This window comes from Anser brachyrhynchus (assembly GCF_964034855.1).
Source record: "Anser brachyrhynchus genome assembly, chromosome: 1".
NCBI classification, from domain to species: domain Eukaryota; kingdom Metazoa; phylum Chordata; class Aves; order Anseriformes; family Anatidae; genus Anser; species Anser brachyrhynchus.
In genome coordinates this window covers 147,485,369-147,506,416 of record NC_137694.1, presented here as the reverse complement: position 1 = coordinate 147,506,416, position 21,048 = coordinate 147,485,369, and the positions used below count along the sequence as shown (strand labels likewise).

General features: G+C 39.5%; 1 protein-coding gene across 5 annotated transcripts in view; it reads right to left on the bottom strand.

Moving 5' to 3' along the window:
* Positions 1-21,048, bottom strand: part of RASA3 (RAS p21 protein activator 3) — a 164,214-nt gene that overhangs the window by 1,966 nt on the left and 141,200 nt on the right. For 3 of the 5 annotated variants that reach the window (XM_080577052.1, XM_080577050.1, XM_080577048.1), the window contains 15 exons: positions 19,603-19,707; positions 18,924-19,080; positions 17,918-18,066; positions 15,908-16,022; positions 14,943-15,017; positions 14,263-14,386; positions 13,437-13,543; positions 12,730-12,807; positions 11,715-11,792; positions 11,094-11,167; positions 7,308-7,423; positions 6,282-6,364; positions 3,330-3,541; positions 2,459-2,562; positions 497-680 (listed from right to left, as the gene is read on the bottom strand). In XM_080577052.1, coding sequence (XP_080433178.1) covers positions 497-680; positions 2,459-2,562; positions 3,330-3,541; positions 6,282-6,364; positions 7,308-7,423; positions 11,094-11,167; positions 11,715-11,792; positions 12,730-12,807; positions 13,437-13,543; positions 14,263-14,386; positions 14,943-15,017; positions 15,908-16,022; positions 17,918-18,066; positions 18,924-19,080; positions 19,603-19,707 — 1,761 coding nt within the window. The remainder of the gene's footprint in view (positions 1-496; positions 681-2,458; positions 2,563-3,329; positions 3,542-6,281; positions 6,365-7,307; positions 7,424-11,093; positions 11,168-11,714; positions 11,793-12,729; positions 12,808-13,436; positions 13,544-14,262; positions 14,387-14,942; positions 15,018-15,907; positions 16,023-17,917; positions 18,067-18,923; positions 19,081-19,602; positions 19,708-21,048) is intronic. The other 2 variants (XM_080577051.1, XM_080577049.1) reach the window with 1 other exon arrangement.

Here is a 21,048-nt window from a genome sequence, read left to right as displayed (position 1 = left end):
CTTTTCCTTAAGTTTCATTATCGAAGTTGTAATTACATACTGCACCTTCCTTGAATTGGAAGAACTGACTGCTGAATTGTTCCCTGCTTTTATTTATTTATTTATTTTTGTCAGAGATGCAAAGAGCTCTCCTTTATTTATGTGGACACAAACTAAGGTCATGTGGCTGTACATTCTTTGCATCTTTAAACCAACACTCAAAAACAAACCCATAAATACACATCCCTTCTGGTATCTACTGCACGTTTCATGAGCATAGGCTCAAAATTAAAAATAATCACACTTATTTTTATGAATTTCTTTTATGAACTGAAAAATAAGCATTTAAACATTCCTTATGCTTTACATATTTAAAATATTGTGATATCCAAAGTCAAAATCTTACTTTGTAGGTATTTTCAGGATCTTTTTTGAACATGAACATGAAGGCCAGAACACAAGCAAGGGAAATACCATTTCCTGGGACTGTTAACCTGTTGTGACAGCCCATACTTACTGGCTTCCATACTTTGTCTTCTTAAATTTATCCCTCTTATACTGAGCGTGCTCCTGCTCTAAAGTTCCAACACCTTCAATAATCAGCTTTAGTGTTTTATATGTCTCTTTAGGGTCATCGATGATGAATGTAGAATATTCTTCCTCTTCAGGTCCATCATACACAGATTTGCTGCCGCAGGCCTCTGGGGAAAAATAAAAAGTACAGGAATAGGCATCAGACAGGTAGGAGAAAAGCAAAAGTGGGACAAGCAGACTAAAAATACTCAGTCTGGGGTCCATGCAGGCCAGCAATTCTCCTCGGTTTGATTCAGCAGAACTACCACAGAACTGAGGCCAACACTGACAGCAACAGCAGAAGGAGCAGGTCCCTGTCCTTTTGCTGGGCTGTTTGCAGGCACAGAGGCTGGCTCATGCCCGTTCCCTCCTCCTAGTCTCCCAAGGAAAGGGGAGCAGGCCTGCCTTTGTGCAAAGCTGTCCTCTGCCGCACAGGCAGCGCTCTCACCCAAATTACCACTAGCAGTACCATGCAAACATCTGGGGAACTCGGAGCCAGGCCTAACTCTGCCCCTTCGCTGCAGGACTGGGCTGTACGAAACCTAGTGTTCCTGTGTCAGAAGGACAGGTTACATTCACGCGCAGCAGCTGAGCAGCATGGATGGCACTTCACAGCAGACCAAATTCAAAACACTTTCAGTTTGAAGTAGTCACGGAAGATGTTTTTACAACTTTACCCCCAAAAGATTCACACAACAAGCACAAGGACAATATGTCATGACTGCTGCCTGCTTAAGGAAATATTCTAAGAAGGGCAAGTCGTAATATTCCCTTCCTACCCTACCTGGGAGCCTTCCTGGCTAAGACATCAGGACACTGCTTACACGGACAATTGCAACACATTCATGATGTGATCTGCTTTGGCACTGTAGGTGAGCACGCTAGGAAGAGAGAATTTTACTCTTCTGCCTTAGCTTTCTAGCTGTGCTGCTCTTCCAGTCTCAGCTGTCGAGTTACCTTCCCCTTGCTGCACTGCCTGCGCCAGGCCCGCGTCCTTTTCCCTGACACTGAGACTGGACGCTGGCTCTGGCAGGGAGGATTCGGAACAGGGGCAGGCTGGGCACTGGTTCAGACAGCTCGGAAGTGCTGGAGGATCTTCAGTTTGCAATTGCCTGGTGGCCAGGACTGGATTAAAGTGCTTTCCAATCCGTGTTTGACACCGCCAACTTATCTCGTATTATAAAACAGTGCTATTTAAAGATCAGTGCCACAGCGAAGGCTTCCCTGCCACTCCCTGTGCTAAACTGGGATTTCACGTCTGGCACCGTGTACACCAGATACTTTCCTTGGCATGCCTACCAGTATTAACTTCCTCTGCTGTCTCTTCTTTCTTTTATCCTTTAAATCACATCTTCGTTCCCCCTAGCTCTTAAGGGTTTCTCAGCCCAAACTTCACTCCTCATCGCTCCAGACACCCAAAGGTCATCTTTTGTTGATAATTCCGGAAGAGCCTGTCGAGGGAATCCGTTTGGATCCAGCCTGTTCTGGGGATCTGAATCAGGGAATGTGCACGTGGCTTCTGGTAATATAAACCCATGTTCCCCTGACACCTCAACTTTGCTGGTGCTTCTTTTCGGGTTCAGTAAACTTCTGGTTTAGTCCACGCTCCGATTTGTCAATTCAGAGAATCCAAGTTATGCTCTCCAACCATGCTATTTTAGGATGCTGCGGTTAAGACCGTATTTCAAACAACTGTTTATTATGCAAAGAACTTTGTACAGACTATGAGACTGCACGCTGCTACAAAAATAATCCATGAAACTGCCTCAAGGCAGCAGAAGGGGAAACATTAAGTAACGGCTAATCAGGATTTGATCCGCAAGGTTGCTCTAACTGAAACATCCAATTTTTCAAAGGTATTTTTGCCTTGCTAGGTGTCAGAGGTGCAAAGATCTTTCCCCCTTACCTTGCATTTTCTCCAATTTTGGCATATACAAGTTGAAAAGAGAGTAGATGCGCTCAGTTTCTCTATCTCCATCTATATCCAGTTGTATATTTGCTGGCAGGCCTCTGTAAGGGTCAGGAAGAGAGGCAGAAGTTAGATGTTAAACGGTGTATTATGGCACAAAAAAACACTTAACGAGGATGAAAATATACAACTTCCGTGTTGAAAGCAAGTACTCATGAAAGCCAACAAAATACATGGAATGGAGCACAAAACTTCCTACTGTTCCCAAGAGAAAAGGTAGCCAAGTTCAAACTTCTTTATGCCTGGATTTATCCAGCGTGCTTTCACTCTGACTTGAAAGAGAAGACTGTACCGGTAGCCAAACATTTTGGTGAATTAATCTATTATAACCAGATGGAGGAGCCAAAGCACTGAATTCCCAGCTATCCAGGTCTTCTATTCTGAGACTAACTACCGCTGCAGACTTGTTGCTTCTCTCAGTTTAGACGAAAATAGTTTCCTGGGAAGCAGACTGTACCTCTTCATTTAACAGAGACCCTGAGTAGCCTGCTCAGAAAAGATCAGTTTAGAATTAAATCCAGAAGCAGATCTTTGTTTCAGAAATTTACAAACAAAACATTGAAGGGATGTCTGGCATATTTACTAATGGTAGACGATCAGAATGAAAATATTTTATCCTATGGTCAACTCTTACCAATGTTTTGAACTCTAAAAATTTCAACATTTTGACCGAGGTTTGCAGATACTGACAGCATCAGAAGTGACATCAAAGAGGGCCTTTGAAAACACGACACTGCCTGCACGTCTGGTGCACTGACACACGTGGCCCTGGCAGTATCCAGAGCAGCGGCACGGTACCGATCCTTACCCTGTGCAGGGTGTGCAGCCAGGAGTGTTATCTGCAGTAGCTTTACAGCAAAGCCAGTGGCCGTTAAGGTAGGCGGAGGGGTGGTAGACCGTGAGGCGTTTCTTGTTGCACTGGCTGACTTTGGTGAGTATATCGATCCAGTCCTTGGCCTCCACACAGTTATTTGCTTGGATATACAGGACTCTTCTTTCAGGCTGGATCACCTGGAACATCTGCGAACAGAGAAGTCAACCACAGAATAAACCACCCGACTGAGTTGGCGAACCTAGGACTGGGCTCAGACCGATGGATTTACTGAAGTAAAAACAGCACGCAGAACGCGCCAATAAATACAGTTCAACACAAAATCAAGAAAGCGAATGTGCCCTTAAAACAAGAAGACCTTTCACCTGGTACAAGGAATAAGATACTGTTCCTTGAGGTGATGATTTACAAGCAGCTAATATCAACTCGCTGGTTGGGCCTCCGCAAGCCTCGGGGACACAATTTTAGTAATGTCGCAGCTCTAAGTTTTGGATGGGTGGCAGAAGGAAGCAATGCAGGGCTGAAAGGAAATGCTAGTCAGAAGGAGGCAGGAAAGACTAAAAATGAGAATCTGGATCCGACCTTTGGGACGGCTTTGCTTTAACTGTAACTTTGCTTTATCTGTAGTCTTTTTAACACTTACTTCAGCACGATTCTTTCGTTTTAGTAACTTCCACACTTCTGCACCCAACCACAGCTGCTATTAGCAAATCACAGCAATGCATTTTCTCTGTTTCTCTTTAATTGCCTGGGGGTGGTTCGAATTGCTACATGTTAATTCTGCCTTATGGCTCGGGCACTCAAAATCTAAAATAAAGCTTCCCCTGCCTGTCCAAAACAGCTTCTTCTCCAAGACGGCACAATTGCCTTTCATTTCTTCCCCTTGAAGAGGCAAGTTTCTGATGTCCAGCCTTACTGCTTGATTACGCTGATGATGAACACTTATCATTTCCTTTACCTTCTGCAAATACTTAATTTTAATGGTTTTTCCTCTGTCAGATATTCTTAAATTATCCTTTTCCCATTCTACTTTCCCATTTGATTATTCAAGCCATTAGTCATTGCACTGCCCACATAATTTGCAATATTATTTTCCAAACAGCTGGTTCTTCTCTTCTACTTCAGAGAGAAAAACAAAAAGGCATAAAACATCAATTTTGGAGGTGCGCGGTGGTCCTGTGTAGAGCCAGGAGTTGGATTCTATGATCGTCATGGCTCTCTTCCAACTCAGGATATTCTAAGAAAACTGAGATTCACCTTGGTGTATTACAAAGAGCTGAAATATTGGCCTGAATTCTGCACCTGGCAGGTCAGGAGAATGTTGTAGGCTGGCACCAGGCACCATCTCTCCTTCCCTTGGTACACTTTCAGGTGCACATCCTTCAAAATTGCTTGCAAATATACTTGCTAATTTGCGAATGAACAGCTGTCTTGTAATTACAACATCACTTACAGCAGGAAACAGAAGCTCCAACAGTCATTTCCCTGGATTTAGTATCCCCACAGACACTAGACAGTAATTAGAAAGGCACAAAGGCCTCCACGTAACAGCCGTGGATGAGCTGCTAGTGTCAGTCCAGCACTGCCAAAATGCACAAAGAGGCCTTTTAATAAGACTTTTCAGGACATGACTGGCAATCCGAGTTTGGGGAATGGGGAAGGAAGGAAAGAGGAAGATGGCAGTGCGCAGCTCAACTCTCTGTTAACACACAGCTACAGGGAAGAGAATTTCAATGTCCTGAAGGGGTAAATGGAGCCTGCTGCATTACAACAAAGGGACAGACTTAAGGGGTATGGCTTTGTGTAAGGGGATACCAAGCCAAGTGAACTAGCACATGGCAACAACTAAGCCAAGAATTTCGAGTGGTTGCAAGACCTTTACACTACCAAAACCACCAGTTGCTTCTCATGCAACACAGAAGACCCGAGAAATACTTAGAGGCATTCTCTAGGCCAAAGTGTGCTTAAGGAAGATGAAGGCCGCTTGAAAGGCGATGCACAGCCTTACTAGCCTTACTGCCAGACATGCAGCTTTATCAGAGTAATAAAAATAGATTTGGTACAATTCAGAGCATAGATACATAGAGAATATTTATAGAAAACGTGTATCTTTAATCATACTTAGTACCCATGATGGAATATCCATTGCAAATACATCTGCTGTGGTGTCTTGAGAATTCTGTTCTTGCTGCAGCTTTCTATTTATGTACAGCAAGATAAATGGGAACATAAACGTCACCAGGAGAAGGTGACAATGGTATTTTCTACTGCTTATGGAAAGACTCTGGACCTTACTTTCTGGAATGGACATAGTCACCTTCATTTCCTAGGTAATACTGACTTCAAGCAGCCAAAAACGGCACAGTTTCTGTTCATGCTCACAATACTATCTTCTGTTGTTAACAATAACGGGATATTTTCCCTATAATAAGTCTTTTAAATAAGGAGAGATTCTGAATGCATTTTAGCCCAGCAGACTCAGCGCAAGTTAAGGAATGTTTTCACTGAGGAGTTAATCAGAATTAGAGCTCAGCTCCTCTCCATACCCAGTAAGTTTTATCTCAAGTGTACGCCTGTAATCGTTCACAAGCACAAGCAGTCCTTCCTTCCCAACAGAGAGGTCTGACAGACAGGGGAGGGACTCGATTACCTTACCTGTGCCCAACACTGTGGAGCCCAGACAGCTGATCAGCAGTGGTCAGTACTGAGTGTGCTGCGGATCACGAAACCCAAGGACTGCTGACTGGACTGATAAGAATCTGAATGGGCTGTACTTTTGGAAACTCCTGCTACTATATACAGAACAAGCAGCTGTGGTTGTACGTCTTTCAATAGAAACCCAATCCACGTTACAAAAGGGAAAAAGGCGATTAGGCTGATGGATCCAGACCAGCCTAACAAGTAAGTTAATGAAGATGACCTACTTACATTTTTCATTTTAAAGGATTCCTCCTCCAGTCTTTCCACTGCCAGAATGTTTTCAATTGGAATGCTACACAGAGGGTGATCACCTGCAGAACGAATACATAGACGCTGAGCAACTTATTCAAAATTCAACTTCACCCTCTGCCCTTATTCTTAGGGCTGATTCAGTTCCTTTGAAGGTCATGTTGACTGCATAGAAAGAAAATCTTTCCCTCAGCAGGGATTTACCAGCATGGTCCTGAAGCATTACCTTAATTTCATTTCTCCTTTCAGCAGCACTACGTTATGCTAGCAAATCTCTGAGAAACTGACTGCTGCAGCAGGACACAGAATATTTACTGAGGCGGTGAAAGAAATCGTTCTTATCAGCCGAGCTGAAGTATTTTGATGGTGGTGATGTAAGATTCCAAAGTTGAGTGTGAAATGATGACCAGTACGATCTGAGCATCTTTCCTCATCTTTCTCACCCCAAATTTATTTATTTGATAGAAGGGAGTGATACTTGGTGCGTACTACTGAACCAACAGAAACGATTTGTGAAAAGCAAAATTCTTGATATTAGGCAGCATTAAGTGAACAAATATTTGCAGGTTCAAAGCTGCAAATCCCTGACTACTGCAGTCAGTTGTGCTAATGCTGCAGAATTTATAAGAACTAGCAGAAACGCACCTGACAATATTCAATCCAAATCCAAATCCCAGGGTAAAATATTTGAGCCCCTGAGTTTTGTTTCCTAAGACAATTTCCTAGGTAACTGTGAAACCTACAGATAATGCTAATAATTAATATTAAACAAAAAACATCAAATATTCTGCTAATTTATATCATCTTGGGCTATCCAAGAGCCTTCTCTAGCAGTCAGTACAGATATACTAAAAAAAGGGGAAGAAAATAAAGGCTGACAAACTTCTCTGCGCTGTGCCTTCTACAGTTACAGATTAGGTATCAGTGTTCAGTTCTTACATTATCTTCATATTTAATCTTCACTTTAAAGTATGGTTTAAAAATTAAAAAAAAAGCCTGGCAAACCTTTGTTACCTTTGCTTTTCTGATAGGTGAACTCATGATTTGTCAGGCGAAACCATCTCTTCTTGAAGTTTTTCATACCAAATCGTTTTCTTCCTTGTGCTCTCTTGATCATGAACCTAGTAAACAGGACAATGGTTGTTACAATAGACCAGATTTTACACTTACATGCATATATATATATATATATATATGCATACATGTTTTCTCATTATTGAGGCCTTGTCTTGACAAGGAAAGGAAAGTCACATTTGGATAGGTTTAGTGCATCTGTTAGTTAAGCCTGTCCTTTTTCCAGATCTAGATATGGGGCAAGACAAGAAGCTTGATTTGTAGTGGATACAGGGACTCTAGTTAATTAGCTGAACTGCAGCATGTGCTCTTTCTTCTGTTCCAAATCCAGCTAAAGGATTTCCTACTACAGCAGAAAAAGGTTCTGTTAAGCCTGACACAACTCTACCAGTTTTCTTTTTTTTTAAGCTCAAAACGTTTAGAGTACGTTTAATTATTAAAGGTAAGTGTAAGGCTTCTGGAGCACAGGGACTGTGTCTTGCCATGCTTTAGTCACTCTCATGCTTCAGAAAAAATCAGGATGCTCCACAACGCCATTTGCAATTGCACATTGATGCTGCAGTTAGAAATGGGTTTTCGATAAGCAATTCAAAGCAATTTGATGATTGAAAGCTAGGACAACCCCCTTTTTTTGGCAGAGGAGAGGCATTCATTTAGTGAGTTGTCAGTTTTAATTAATTTCAAACTTGAATTAGCTTACAAGGAACTGTGATGCATCCGCCGCCTTCCTAACCACTAAATCAATCCAAAAGTTTCAAGGTGACTTTGGAAAGCCTGGTGACTTCATACTGCTCAGCCTCACTTTTGGTGTAAAATGTGTATGCATATGCAGTAGGGATTTGATAACAGCTACTCTACACATTAACTATTGTGCGAAATACAGAACTGTACAATGGAGGCAGTAAAAACTACTTACTACAGAGTAGTTTTTATCAGGTAGGAAAGCACTACGCAGCACAAAGAGCATACAGATTGAACAGCAAGTGATTTGGTTGAAGATTTTCAATAGCAGAGCTAAAATGCTTCGAACAGCCAATCCTATTTCTTGCTTTGGGTATCTTCAGTCAGAAACAATTGCATTGCATCCAACTGAACAGCAGGGCTGCTCAAAGCTCAAACAGAAAACCAAGTTCCTTCAGACTTTAACTATTTTGTTACCAGCTGGGCTGGTGCCTGCTGCCCATTCCAAGTAGTATGGGCAAAAGCTGACAAGCACTGTATAGAGCAAAAGATATATTTTGTTAATCAGTTATAGTTACACACTCATCCCATTTTTAAAATGGTCATTTGCTGTCTCAGTCTTTGTTCTTGGATTCCATGAGAAAGATTTAATACAACCATATCATTTAGATCATTAGCAGGCCCCACTGGTGGGGTGGCACTCTTTGTATATTTCAAGGTTAAAGCAAATTTCAAGGGAAGAGCAGATATCCTTGGGCTGGACAATATGCTCTGCAAGTTGGTTTCTCTTCTTTTTTCATGCCAACACTTAAAAGGTGACTTAGAAATGAAGACTCCTACTAAGCCTCCCTATCTGAGAAATGCGAACTCCGTACTGCAGAGCTAAGAGCAGTATTATTTAATTTCTAATTAAATTTTTCAGAGCTGACATAGCTGAGGGAAGAATGTGCTTTGATTTCCCACAGATAGGTGTCAACTGTTCAAAACCACTGAAGTTTCAAGGTCAATTTAAAAAAAAATGTTTCTAATATTAGCAGAATGTGTGAGAAGTCGGAGCAAACAGTCAGAAGCATGAAGGAAAAAAACAAACAGTTGAAGATGAACCCCATTCCAGGGCTGGATGGCCAGAGAAGCTTTTTCTTCTTGTGGTTATGGTGGACCTGACTTTGGGTCTGCCTTAGCTTTGCTTGGAAGCATCAGCATGCAGCTTTCACCCACAAGAATGGCAGGACTGGTTCTCCCTGGAGTTCTCCTCCTTTTGCGAAGAACCAGGCAGACAGCTACCAAGCAGTGATGGCATGACCAATGCCAGCAAACCCAAGTGCCAGTGACTAGAATCTTTGGTACTACGCATCCATTGAAAAGTACATACGCTATAGCTTTCCATCTAGAAACTCTTAATAGAAGGATAGATTAAAAAAAAAAAAAAAAAAGAAAAGGAAATCAAATAAAAACATCGCAAAGACAAGGAGACACCCCACTAACCAGCCAATGAAACTGGAGAATAATCAAACAAAAGGCTGTGAAAATCCCCACCCGCTCTCCATGACACAGCATGGCAATAATGCAAACATCAGGAAAGACTGAAGTAGCTGAAGCCTACTCTGCAGCCTTGAGAACGAGTTACATGAATGCTACTTGAAGTGCAACTTCTTAACTACTTGTGATTTCTACTTCTTAACTACAGTGAGTTCTTCAGGATATATACACTGAATATTAAGCAAATTTCAGTGCTTCTTGGAGCCTCTGCCTACAGATAAAAGTCCCTAATTCTCTATTTTTCAGCAAGTTTTTGTTTTAAGGAGGAAAAAAAAAAAAAAGGACTCGGTCAACACGTAAGAAATAAATAACAAAATGTTTAAATGTTTTCTGCTGGTTTTACACAGGCATTTCAGGATTGTTAAACAGACTACTTCCTTCCCGAAGTTAAGTCAGACAAGTCTACTGCTGTGAAGGAAGGACATGCTGTCAGCCGGTAGCTACAGCAAAGCACCAACTGCCCCTACCATCTTACCTGCACGAACTATTACCATCAACTTTCTTTACTGTTAGTTTAAGAGTCCTTACAACAGCAGCCACAGGCCGAGCAAGAAAAGACAGAAAAAAATCAGAGAGGAGCAAAAGAAAGACAGAGGCAGAAAAAAACAATAATGTTTTAGAGTTAGAGGGAAAATGTTACAAACGATACAATTCTTTTCAGAAACAAAAGAATGATAAATGTACAGAATTAAAACAGACAAACTGGCTTCTAGGGACTGACCCTCATCAGAGAACTGAACTGCTGAGGCTAACTGGAAGTGGCAGTCATGTTTTTACTGAAAATCTGATTTTTACGTGACTTAGAGCTACAATGAAAGCTTACTTTCAGCAAGAGTTCAGCTTACTAAGTTCTGACCGGAGGAATTCGGATTTTTACTTTCCTCCTCCCAGCCCAAAGAACAGTGCACTTAGATGATCTTAACTCATTTTTTAACACAAAAAATGCCAACATTTAGTCTCTAAAACTAGTATGGCATATAGAACATGGTTCCGTAAAACAGAAAGGTACTAAAACCAGAAACTGTTCCAAATGTAACACAAATTTTCCTCAAAGCGGCCCTGATTAGCCTATGTGTTTTAAAGGGCAGCAAAAGCATATCCCATTTGCAGGCTTTGCCCTCACTAAGATATTCAGTATCAGCATTCACAGTGAAATTTTACAGCTTTTTTTCACTGTGGTTTAAAAAAAAGAAAAATAAAACTTGATCTTAACACAGGGCTGATTTAAATTTATTTTGCATTAACTGTGCTAATTAAGGTCTACAGGCTTCTTTTTCCTCCATGTATTTCAAAACGCACTTAATATAAGGTGTTTAAAACAAACAAAAGGATGTTAAAATCAACTACAGCAGCCACAGAGAGTAGAAACAGCAATACAATCATTGCCCTACGTTCTTTTCTGAACACACAGATGGAATAGGGGTGGGGTAAAAGATAGCTGCCTTAGAATTGTAGCAAGCACACATTCAGAGGGTTTTGTTTCACATGCATGCTTACCCTTCTTTAAGCAATATAGGTTGCTCTATGCTCTTGTGATCTCTCCTTCCTGAAGATGAAATTAAATCTAGAAACTAAAAGGTGAACAAAAAGCATAAATAAAATGACAGTACAGCACTACCCAAATTAAAATCTTTAACGTTAGTCCAACATGGTGCTACAAGGACATACTGTAGAAGTAGTCAAACAGAAGGGTACTGGCAGATACTTGAGGAATCTGGGAGGTTTCCTGGGCTGTAAACTAAAAATAGCACAAATGCTCCTAAGCAGAAAAGCTGCAGATGACCAGCCCTTCTTTTCCTGTTTCTCTTTTGTTACGCTTATCTTTCAATTCCTTTTGGACTAGGCAATTTTCAGACAGACCTGCAGCATCCTATGCAGCATGCCCATGACTCGAGCAGTAAGCAGCAGCTTATTGATCCAACCTAATTATTAAATAGAAGCAGACCCAACGAGATTATAATATTGGCATGCACATAATTTAATGCATTCTCAAAATTACAATAATTGGGAGCCTGCCTTTTCTAGTACACAAACCCTAGTTCACAAACAGTACATTCTAGGTTTGAGCATCAGCTCCAACAACACGCAAGGATGATTCAGAACATTTACATTACGTACATTTTTTACTGCATCTGCGTATTTCTGCTCGTTGAAGTAGTCATAAAAAGTAGCCATGTAGGATTCCTTGAAATTAGCCTGAAATACAAAACCAAAACCATGCATATCGTAATACAGTTTATACCTAAAATATTGTTGTTAACAGTAGCAGACAATGAGACAAACCACCGCGGATAGGAGTTTTGTCTTTCTGGCCAGAGGTAAAATAAACAAAAAGCTACTTTCCCATTGTACAGCACACACTCAGGAGTACCAAATTCTTATTTCAAATGGTAATAGAACACATCCCAGATGCTCAATTAATACAGTTAATAATGCATTATTCAAAAGCTTCAAGCTTCTGCTTTGGCTTTTAATCCTGGTCCTAAAAGCTGACAAAAAGTGTATGAATTCTATTGCCTCAAAGGACTCTTAATTGAGGTACAAATTCATCTACAATTGCCTGTGTTAATCGTAACTAGACCACCAGCAACCCCAAATTATCACCAGATATAGCAGTTTGGTACCTTATTTAAACAAGTTTTACTTCATTTAGAAGTACAGAGCACAGGCATCCAGATCTCATTTCACCACTGACTGGCAATAAACAGAATCGGTATGAAAGGAAAAGCACTGCCTTTCCCTTTACTGGGATATTCTTCTCAATTAAGGCTTTAAAATGCGGAGACAATCTGAAAAACCCTGTAGAGCTGCTATCATGTATCAGATGCAAATAGAGAATTTCACGGGTTTTCCTGATCACTATCTGTTCTTCCAGAAGGAAGGAATGAAAAGCCCTGGAACAGTCTTCTAGGCTGGGCACACAATTTTGCTTTACTAAAATGTAGTTCAGTTTAAGACAGGCTTATTTTTCCTGTGAGCATGTGAGCCTTATAATCAAAGCAGATGAAAGTAGTTTTGCCTAAAACTAGTGCTACTCAAGAATTTTAAAGGCTTAATTAAAATGAGTGATAAAAGCTTTGAAAAAGAAATCACTTTCCTGAGTTAAACCTTTAAATGAAAAAGACATACTTACAGATTTAGATTTTGATAGGCTGCCCAGTGTTTGAATGGTTTTAGAGATAAGTGTCAAAGTTCGAGAAGTCTGAGGGTCCTAGCAAAGAGAACAACAGTATAACATGGATTGGATATATAAAACATCCTGTTTCTTATTCTCCTTGTAGAAAATTAACATAAAATTAGAAAAGGCCCAATAAAACACTATAGGAAAAGCATTGCTTCTTTTAAAGGTTTTTGACTCTTTAGCCACCTCATTGCTTTTGGTTCTCTGAAGACCAGTCGCTCCCAAAGCTAGAGAGATTAAGCTACCCCACTGCCTTGGTTTTCCGAAAACTAATCACTTGCAAAACTAAAGTCTATCTTAAAGACTTTCTGTTCAGGTCCTCTCCACTCCCAGTAAAAACAACTACTGAAAGTTTTGGATAAGTTGCTTAACATCCAAAACATCTCCAATTGTTGCTGACAATCAACCTAGCATTAATGTAAGGCAGTAAAAATGAGACCATCTACCTTGTTTGACCTTAAAGTTCACTGTTCCTCCCATACCTCCTGAATTCTTCACATACAGTCATTCTCCATATGCAAGACAGACATAGCATATCTTTGAACTAACAAAGCTATTTCTCCTAGAGGCTATTAAAAGAATTGAAGAAAGAATCTTGCTAGACTGACTGTGGTGACAGAACCATATACATAGCTCGAAGAAATTGATACAATACTTACAGGGTGGTGTGGTGTAAGCTGAAAGAGGTTTGGAGAAAGAATGGCAGGAGCAAAGAATCTCAGGAAAATAAAGCTGCTGACAGCTGTATACCTCACATCCAGGTCACCTATTGAAAAAAAAATATTTCTACTGAGTATTTCAATAATCCCTCCTTTAAAGCCTTCTGCAATTGCCAGAATGCCTTCAGAAAGCTAACTCAAACGTGTGCTGGAAATGTACCTATCTACAAGTCAAATCATTATTCTAATCTGCTTCCTTTCATGAAAATACATAGGTTAGCTGTTTTGCTTGATCCTAGTTTGATATTGCCCACCCATTCTCACAGAGCTGAAACAACTAGGAGGCAGTGGAAAGAGCTTTCTTGACAGCCAAAAAAAACTTTGCAGCACATGGGCCTCCCAGGACTATGAGCTTGCAATGACTCCAATAAATTGGCCTTTATTGCAAGTTGATGTATGAGAAGAAAATACTTCAGTTGCATGGAGCCTTCAGAACGAGCCATTACGAAAAATGGAACATTTAAAAACAGCATACTTCGTAAATACTGAAACCATAAATATACACCAACATAAACTCTTTTAAAATATTGTATTCCTTTGAATATTTAAGAAAAACTCATAATCATCACAAGTACTGTTTTTCATGGAATGAATAATCAAGGAAAAAACAGCATTTATAATCAGGGAAAAAAACACACCCCAAACTGTATTTGGGATAATATCATCTTCAATGACTAAATCTATCATGGATCATGCAGACTTCTAGATTACACCTACGTTTAAAAGCTATCAGAGATACAAAATGAAGCAATACAGAAAAACTCACCTTGAAAACGTTTGGCAGCTGATTCTCTCAGTGAAAAGAAAATATCACACATCACTGTAGGACAGCTTACACCAGACTTAGTAATTACAGTAAAAATGCGATCAACATACTGCCTCAGATTTTCCTGAAAAATACAATGATTATGACAAAATTGGTACCATTTTCTGTTGTGGAAAGCAGTATTATTCCTGGTTTTATTCATAATGGCATCATTAAGAGATTCTCACTTCCAACATCATATACTTGCAAAACAATCTCACGCTCAGTGATACTCTCTTCAATAAATGCACATATTTAAGAGTAAAAATGTTATCCCTATCAAAAACATCGAGTGATGTGGTTGCATGACATATTATTTCTTTTCACAGCCCTGTTTTCTATGACATCACTGAAGCCACAGGCTAAGTTATCCTTGCTCCCAACGTTAACACTGAATATTTGGCCATTTGTCATCATGCCTTAATCTTTCAGGGAGGCAGGGAATGTAACATTTGACAGATACTGTATTTATAGCATAATGCAAAACTGACATAAAATAATTACACACAATTTTTGATGTTAAGAAAGCTTCCAATGTATTCTAATAAATGACAGATTTATTTGCAACATTAAATGTCTGAAGACCTAAGCTACACAAGACAGTGTAAACAGAGATCCTGTCTTCAAAATCTAATGCATACCCTGTTATTTTCCAAGTTTTCACCATCTTTTAATTTCACGGGATCAATTTCACAAGGTTTATGTACCTGGCAGATCTAGAAAAAAAAATATATCGAGCAATTAATATATTAGTTTGCCTTCAAGCTGGAAAAGTTTTGTAAAATGCCTCATCTAATTTTCGGATAAAAAGCCAACAGTATAATTTGTACTTTTTTCTGGACAAAGCATCAAAGGTAAATTACAAGTGATCTTCATTTTTCTTTTTCCAAAAAGTATCACAAATTTATTCTACCTTTTCTTTCAACTAAGATGAAGAATTGATCAGACACTCTCAGGCAAGACTGTTCAAGAAAAGTCCTATTTTGCCAAAAGAGCCAACTTTGAAAGTATATCTATATTCTTCAAAAACATTTTTTTTGTTTTGCCTTTTTTTAATGAAACAGTAAAACAACAGCTGAAGAAATTGTCAAATCATTTAAAGGAAGTCTGTGGTCTGAAAGTATTGCTCAATTACTGCACGAAGAACCCCACACCCACCGTTCTGGACCGGACAGATAATAAACCATTTCCACAACACATACATCACATACACAATTATCTAAGAATAATTTTATTCATTTAAAGCCACTAGATGAAATGTATTACTTAGAGCTTCCCAGCAGCTTTCTGCTATAGAAATACTATTTGTTCATCTAAGTTATTAGTTTATTAACTTCTCAGAAACAATACACACTAGATTTTATGAAATGGAATAATTTGAAAGGTTCCATGTGTCTAAATTCATTAACTTTAATACAATGCAACTGTTGCTGAACTGGGTGACTCAGCTTTGGCTAAACTAACACAAGATTTTAATGTAGAAACAGGCTTGTAAGTGTTATTCCTACAAGTCACCTTAAAACGAGAAGGAATAAACAGTACTTGCTCCCTGAAGGCCTTTTGCAGTGACATTTCAAGTCAAATAAACAGTCTAAACTGCTCTTACCTCATCTATAATTGGCTTTAGTGTAACTTGCAGATAATGCATCCCTGCCAGTTTCATTGTCTCATCAATGCACTTGGAAGTTAATGAGTTTCCTCTGAAAATGGTGTTTGGATCTCTGGAAGTGAACAATTTTCTGTAATTTAGTCTCTTTGTAATAAACTGCTAACATGCAGAAATAGAAGCAGTGAAAGGTGATGGAAATATGTTTTCAACACACAAACAAAAATTCCTTTCAACACCAGCCTGTCAGTAAATGCAGTCATGTAGCATTTAGTGCACTCCCAGGTTGTAACAGAAAAGCAGCAGTCATATTAAGTCCTGAGGGACTGAAGATCATCTTTTTTGTATTAGAATAGTGTGTAGAAGCCTCAGTGCACCATCCGAACACATGGCAACAATGCAGGCTCAAATCAAAAGGGTTTACAATACCAGTGAGGGAAGCTGCACCTGCTTTCACACGCTACTGAACAGCATTAATTTCAGTGAGGAAAGGAGGGGGTGATTCGAGTCTTGCAACAACACTGCACATTACAAGTGACCTCCTACAAAATATGTACGTTTAAACTGGAAGAGAGATGAGAACACCAGCTCCAATGACATAGCCATCCTTTCTGGCTTCCAGCACTGTTCTGTGATAATACCGTCAAACATAGTTCAGATCCCAATTCTGCACAACGAACTGCACGGATAGCTGATGCTCTGCAGACTTTCATATTTTCCTGAACGACCCTCCTCCACAGATTTCTTCTTGTACTAGACATGGCTACTGCAAATCGTTAAGATTACCTATTTGCACTGACACATGCGCTTTTTTTTAAGTATTACTTGCATTTTGAGAATGCAATTGAAAATTACATATTCAATTAATTTTGCACATGCAATTCCTTGCATATCAATTTCAGTTATGCAGACATGTATGTAATCAACACTATCATCTACACCTGCATGATCAAAAACTGTGCCTACGGACAGCAAATCAAACTTGGATATGAACTCATACATTACAGGATGAATTACTTTGCTGGATTTTATTTATTTTTTAAATAAAGAAGTAAGCTCCCTGCCTGTTACAAATACCTGAAAGTCTTGAAAACACACAACGTATTTGCTGTCTTATCACAGGAATGTGACTGACTACAGAGCAGCAAATTTCCTCATACTGCATCAACCAAGCTGTTTCTGCCAACCTTCAGCATAGAAAAATACACCTGCCTACATGAGGAAAAACACTCTAAGACACTGAAAAAAGCCAACCCATACAAAGACTTTATTTGGTACCGAGGAACTGTTACTTTAGAGTTAATATCTGCCATTCCCCTTGGTTCCCAATCATCTCTGCTATTGTCAGTCAAGAGCATGGTTAAGTAGGCACAAGGCTTGTTGCAACGTATGTTCTTTAGGAACTGCTTGGTGGAAATACTATATCTTACATTGCTAAACTGTCAGCACACCAGTAAGTCAAACAAGGGACTTATAAAAATTGATGAAAGATTCTGTTTTCTGCCATCCACTGTCAAATCCAATCCCATCTTCGTTCCTCAGACCTCTAATTGGAAAGATTAGTCACACAGCTTGCCTTAAATATTCATGTCTAGGAAGAAACTTGCCTTTTGTTTTGAACAAATGCAGCAAACACTTCTACTCAGCACTAGATGGCTTATTAGCACACTATAAAGCTGAAATGATTTCATATGAACAGTTGAAGATAACGTAGGATTTTAAAATTATCATCAAACAATCAAGACAGAGAACACACAAAATCCCTGCTCTCAGACCTTAAAACAGTTTTGCAAGTAGACCTTGCAAAACACGATGGGAATTCCTCCTCAAACCAAGCTCAACAGATTTTCAGAGCTTCTGTAAAAAACTCTGACACCAGCTGGGAAGAACAGGAGCAACTCCAACAGTTTCTTTTGAAATTGCATATAATTCCAGAAACTGAGTGGAAGATCCTAACACTAGCCAACACAGAGCAGGTGTGTTAATAGCAAGTGGTTCAGTGGTACTTACTGAGTTCTCTTCACTTCAGCGTTTGCAATGGCACTTATGAAAGGCACAATTCTGCCATAGTGTAAGAAAAGCCTGACAAGAGGTATGGCTGCTTCCTGTTTTTCTCTGCAAACTTCACCCAAAATGTGTGCAGCTGATGCTGAAACAGGCTGAACAGTGGAAAGAAATAAAACCTTTGAGAGATCATTATAGCACAAGCATAATTCCCTTCTCTTCCCCTTAGCTCCTTAGTACATAACCCCACATAACAGTTGCAGCAGCCAGTTACTTAAACATGCCTGTACATAACACGGTTGGGCCTCACATCCCGGTTTTTGTTGGCTTTAAGGTTTGATCACAAGAGGGCAGCAATTTAAAAACTATTGCACTACAGTATTTTTCCCTCATTTTTAATAGCCAACTTTTCACTGAATGTGACTGTTGCCAGGGAAGCAACCGAAGAGGAAGAACTCTAAACCTTCTCATTTTCAAGTCCCAGTAAGAACAGAACCCAGTTCTTGTACTGAAACAAACAAACAACCCCAAATCCAAAACAACTGCTAAAACTATACACAATGGCAGATGTGGTCCATCCCTCTCACATTTCAGGGTTAGTTCTTGGTTTGGGGTTGTTTTGTTTTTGTCATTTTGTTTTGTTTTTAAATTGTACAAGTAAACCTGTTCCTCTCTAGTAAAGGAAAACCAATTGATCAAACTTTAGTTTACTTTACATTTTCCTATGTAAAATTAGAAAGCCACAGAGAATATGCTGCTTTTTAAAACCACTGGTGTTCCTGGGTGTGCCTTCACCCACCATACTGTAGGCAGATAAAGATCTTTTCTGCAAGGACAGAAAACAAGTATGAAGGATATGCAGAGCTTAACAAGACTCTCGCATGGAAGAAGGAAGATGATGAATATTCTGGTAGTTACACACCTATGGTGCCAACAAGATTGTGACCAGTGTTCAGGGAGACCCCTGTGAGGATGATCCATAGGTAAACAACCAGCAGTGCAAGCAAATTACCTCAACATCTGCAGATTTTAGCAGGAGATCTCTAAGTGGACTGTAATAGTCTGAGGAAAAAACATGGTCCTCAGTGTAAACCACATTTAACCTTAAGGAACCAAGGTCATCAGGTTTCAAAGACTTGTTTCCATTATCTCTGGGCTGCAGGAAATACCTGATATGCAAAAAAAAAAAAAGACAAGGTTTGTGCTAAAACACAAAATTATCTCAGGCTATACATACATGAACATATAGAAAAGCTAAAGATACACACAACCTTTATATACCTATCACATTTCTTGAGAGTTCTGACTCAGATTTTTTTAATCATGTTTGCCAGTCTATTTTGCACCAACTGCAACATGGAAAGTTCTGATCATTAAGATTTATGTATGATATATAAAAAAATCACATATTCATAAAATTATACCATTGCTCCTGAACTGCAGTAAATAATATCATAGAGTCAAAGTATTAGAACTCCCACACACAACAGAGAGGCAGACTGAAATCTCTAATCATATCATCACAACTTCTTGTTCTTACATTTGCTAGGATTATTCTGGCTTGCTTACAAAAAAAAAATTAGATACAAATTAAATCCGTTTAAACTTTATCACATAGCAGTAATTATTCAAAGACTTCACAGAAGACATATGTTTCTACTTATACACTCCAAAAGAAAAATGTCAAGTACCATGCTTCATAAGAGCTAGACTGTCGGAGAAATTTCAAAGGAAGCCTCAGTTCTCCTAGAAACTCGTCTCCAAACTTCAAGTTACTGGCATTCCAAAGATCGACTCTGTAATAAAAAACATAATTTTAGGAAATTCCTCATAAATAAATACATAGATAGACAGAAATTGGTTTTCAATTCCTGCCCCCCCCCCCCCCCCCCCAAGCCCATGAGTTATAAAGTTCTAAAACGGTACTATATGGGTTTCCCAGCAGTCAAGAGACAACCTTGGATCTCTGGAGTCTTGCAACTCACCTCCATTAAACAGCACCAAAAATCACCTAGACTACCTTTTCCTCATTTGTATTGTTTCCAAATATTGATACTGATAAAGATCCAGGGGCTCTCTGGATATCCCAGATAATGAAAAATACAGATAAAATGAAGACCAGAGGAAAAAACTGCACAGACATTTAAGGACTCCACACTTCTAGTCTCAGCCTTGTTTGGATTTATCAGCAGCATAAGCAGCAGCATTACAGACTGAGGCTGAATTTCCTCACAGTCCTTCCCCTCCTCTAGCTTCTGGGAAGAATCACTTGTCAAGCTTACCAATCTGTTGCACCTAAGGTAGTTCTGTACAGATACTCAGAAACTTTACCACCCTGTAATGTGTGCATTGTCTGAAACCTACGCAATTTCCAGCACTTTGTCCCTCACACATGGAAGTTCTGGTATAGCTGACTAGATGACACTTCCTTCCCTTTCATGTGCTCTTTAACACTAGGATGTAAAACAACTGCACTGAGATTTGGAGTAGAAGTACTGGCATCTAACTTGGCCTTTGTGGATAAATGCTGCAATACCCACCTCAGAGTAAGGATTTCAAACTCTAGGACAGATGTTTCTGTACATATTTTAAGGTTTCCTTTGAGAGGCACTTTCATTTTAAAACAAGCTCAACTAAAAATGTGCCTTAAGCTTGGGGAAAAAAAGCTATATGCAGAAAATATACAGGTTTTTCAATAACTGAGACTTTTAGGAGAACTGTAACTGTAATTTGGGTAAGGTGCAAAGTCATCTAATTATGGACATATTTACACCACCTTCCTAGTCTCCAGCAAGTCACAGTAGGCTTGTCAAGGAATGAGGCTTGATAGTCCTGCTAAAGGTTTACCTTACCTTATGCAAGTGCAGAGGACGTCACTTCCAAATCCCCTGAGCCCTGTATCTCTCAACAGTGTCTCATGCATCAAGTTTCATATGCTCGACATACCAACAGCTCACACTGCAGGTCTACTGGTTTAAGTTCTTCAAACTCTGATATTTTGAGAGTATTTCTGCAGGGCAACAATTCCCCACAAGGAAAAATCTCCGAGAACTCTACCTTCTCTCCTCTTTCTCCATATCTGGTTCATTACTATCTTACTAACTAATTCAAATGGCTCAGATGCAGACTCAGGAGGG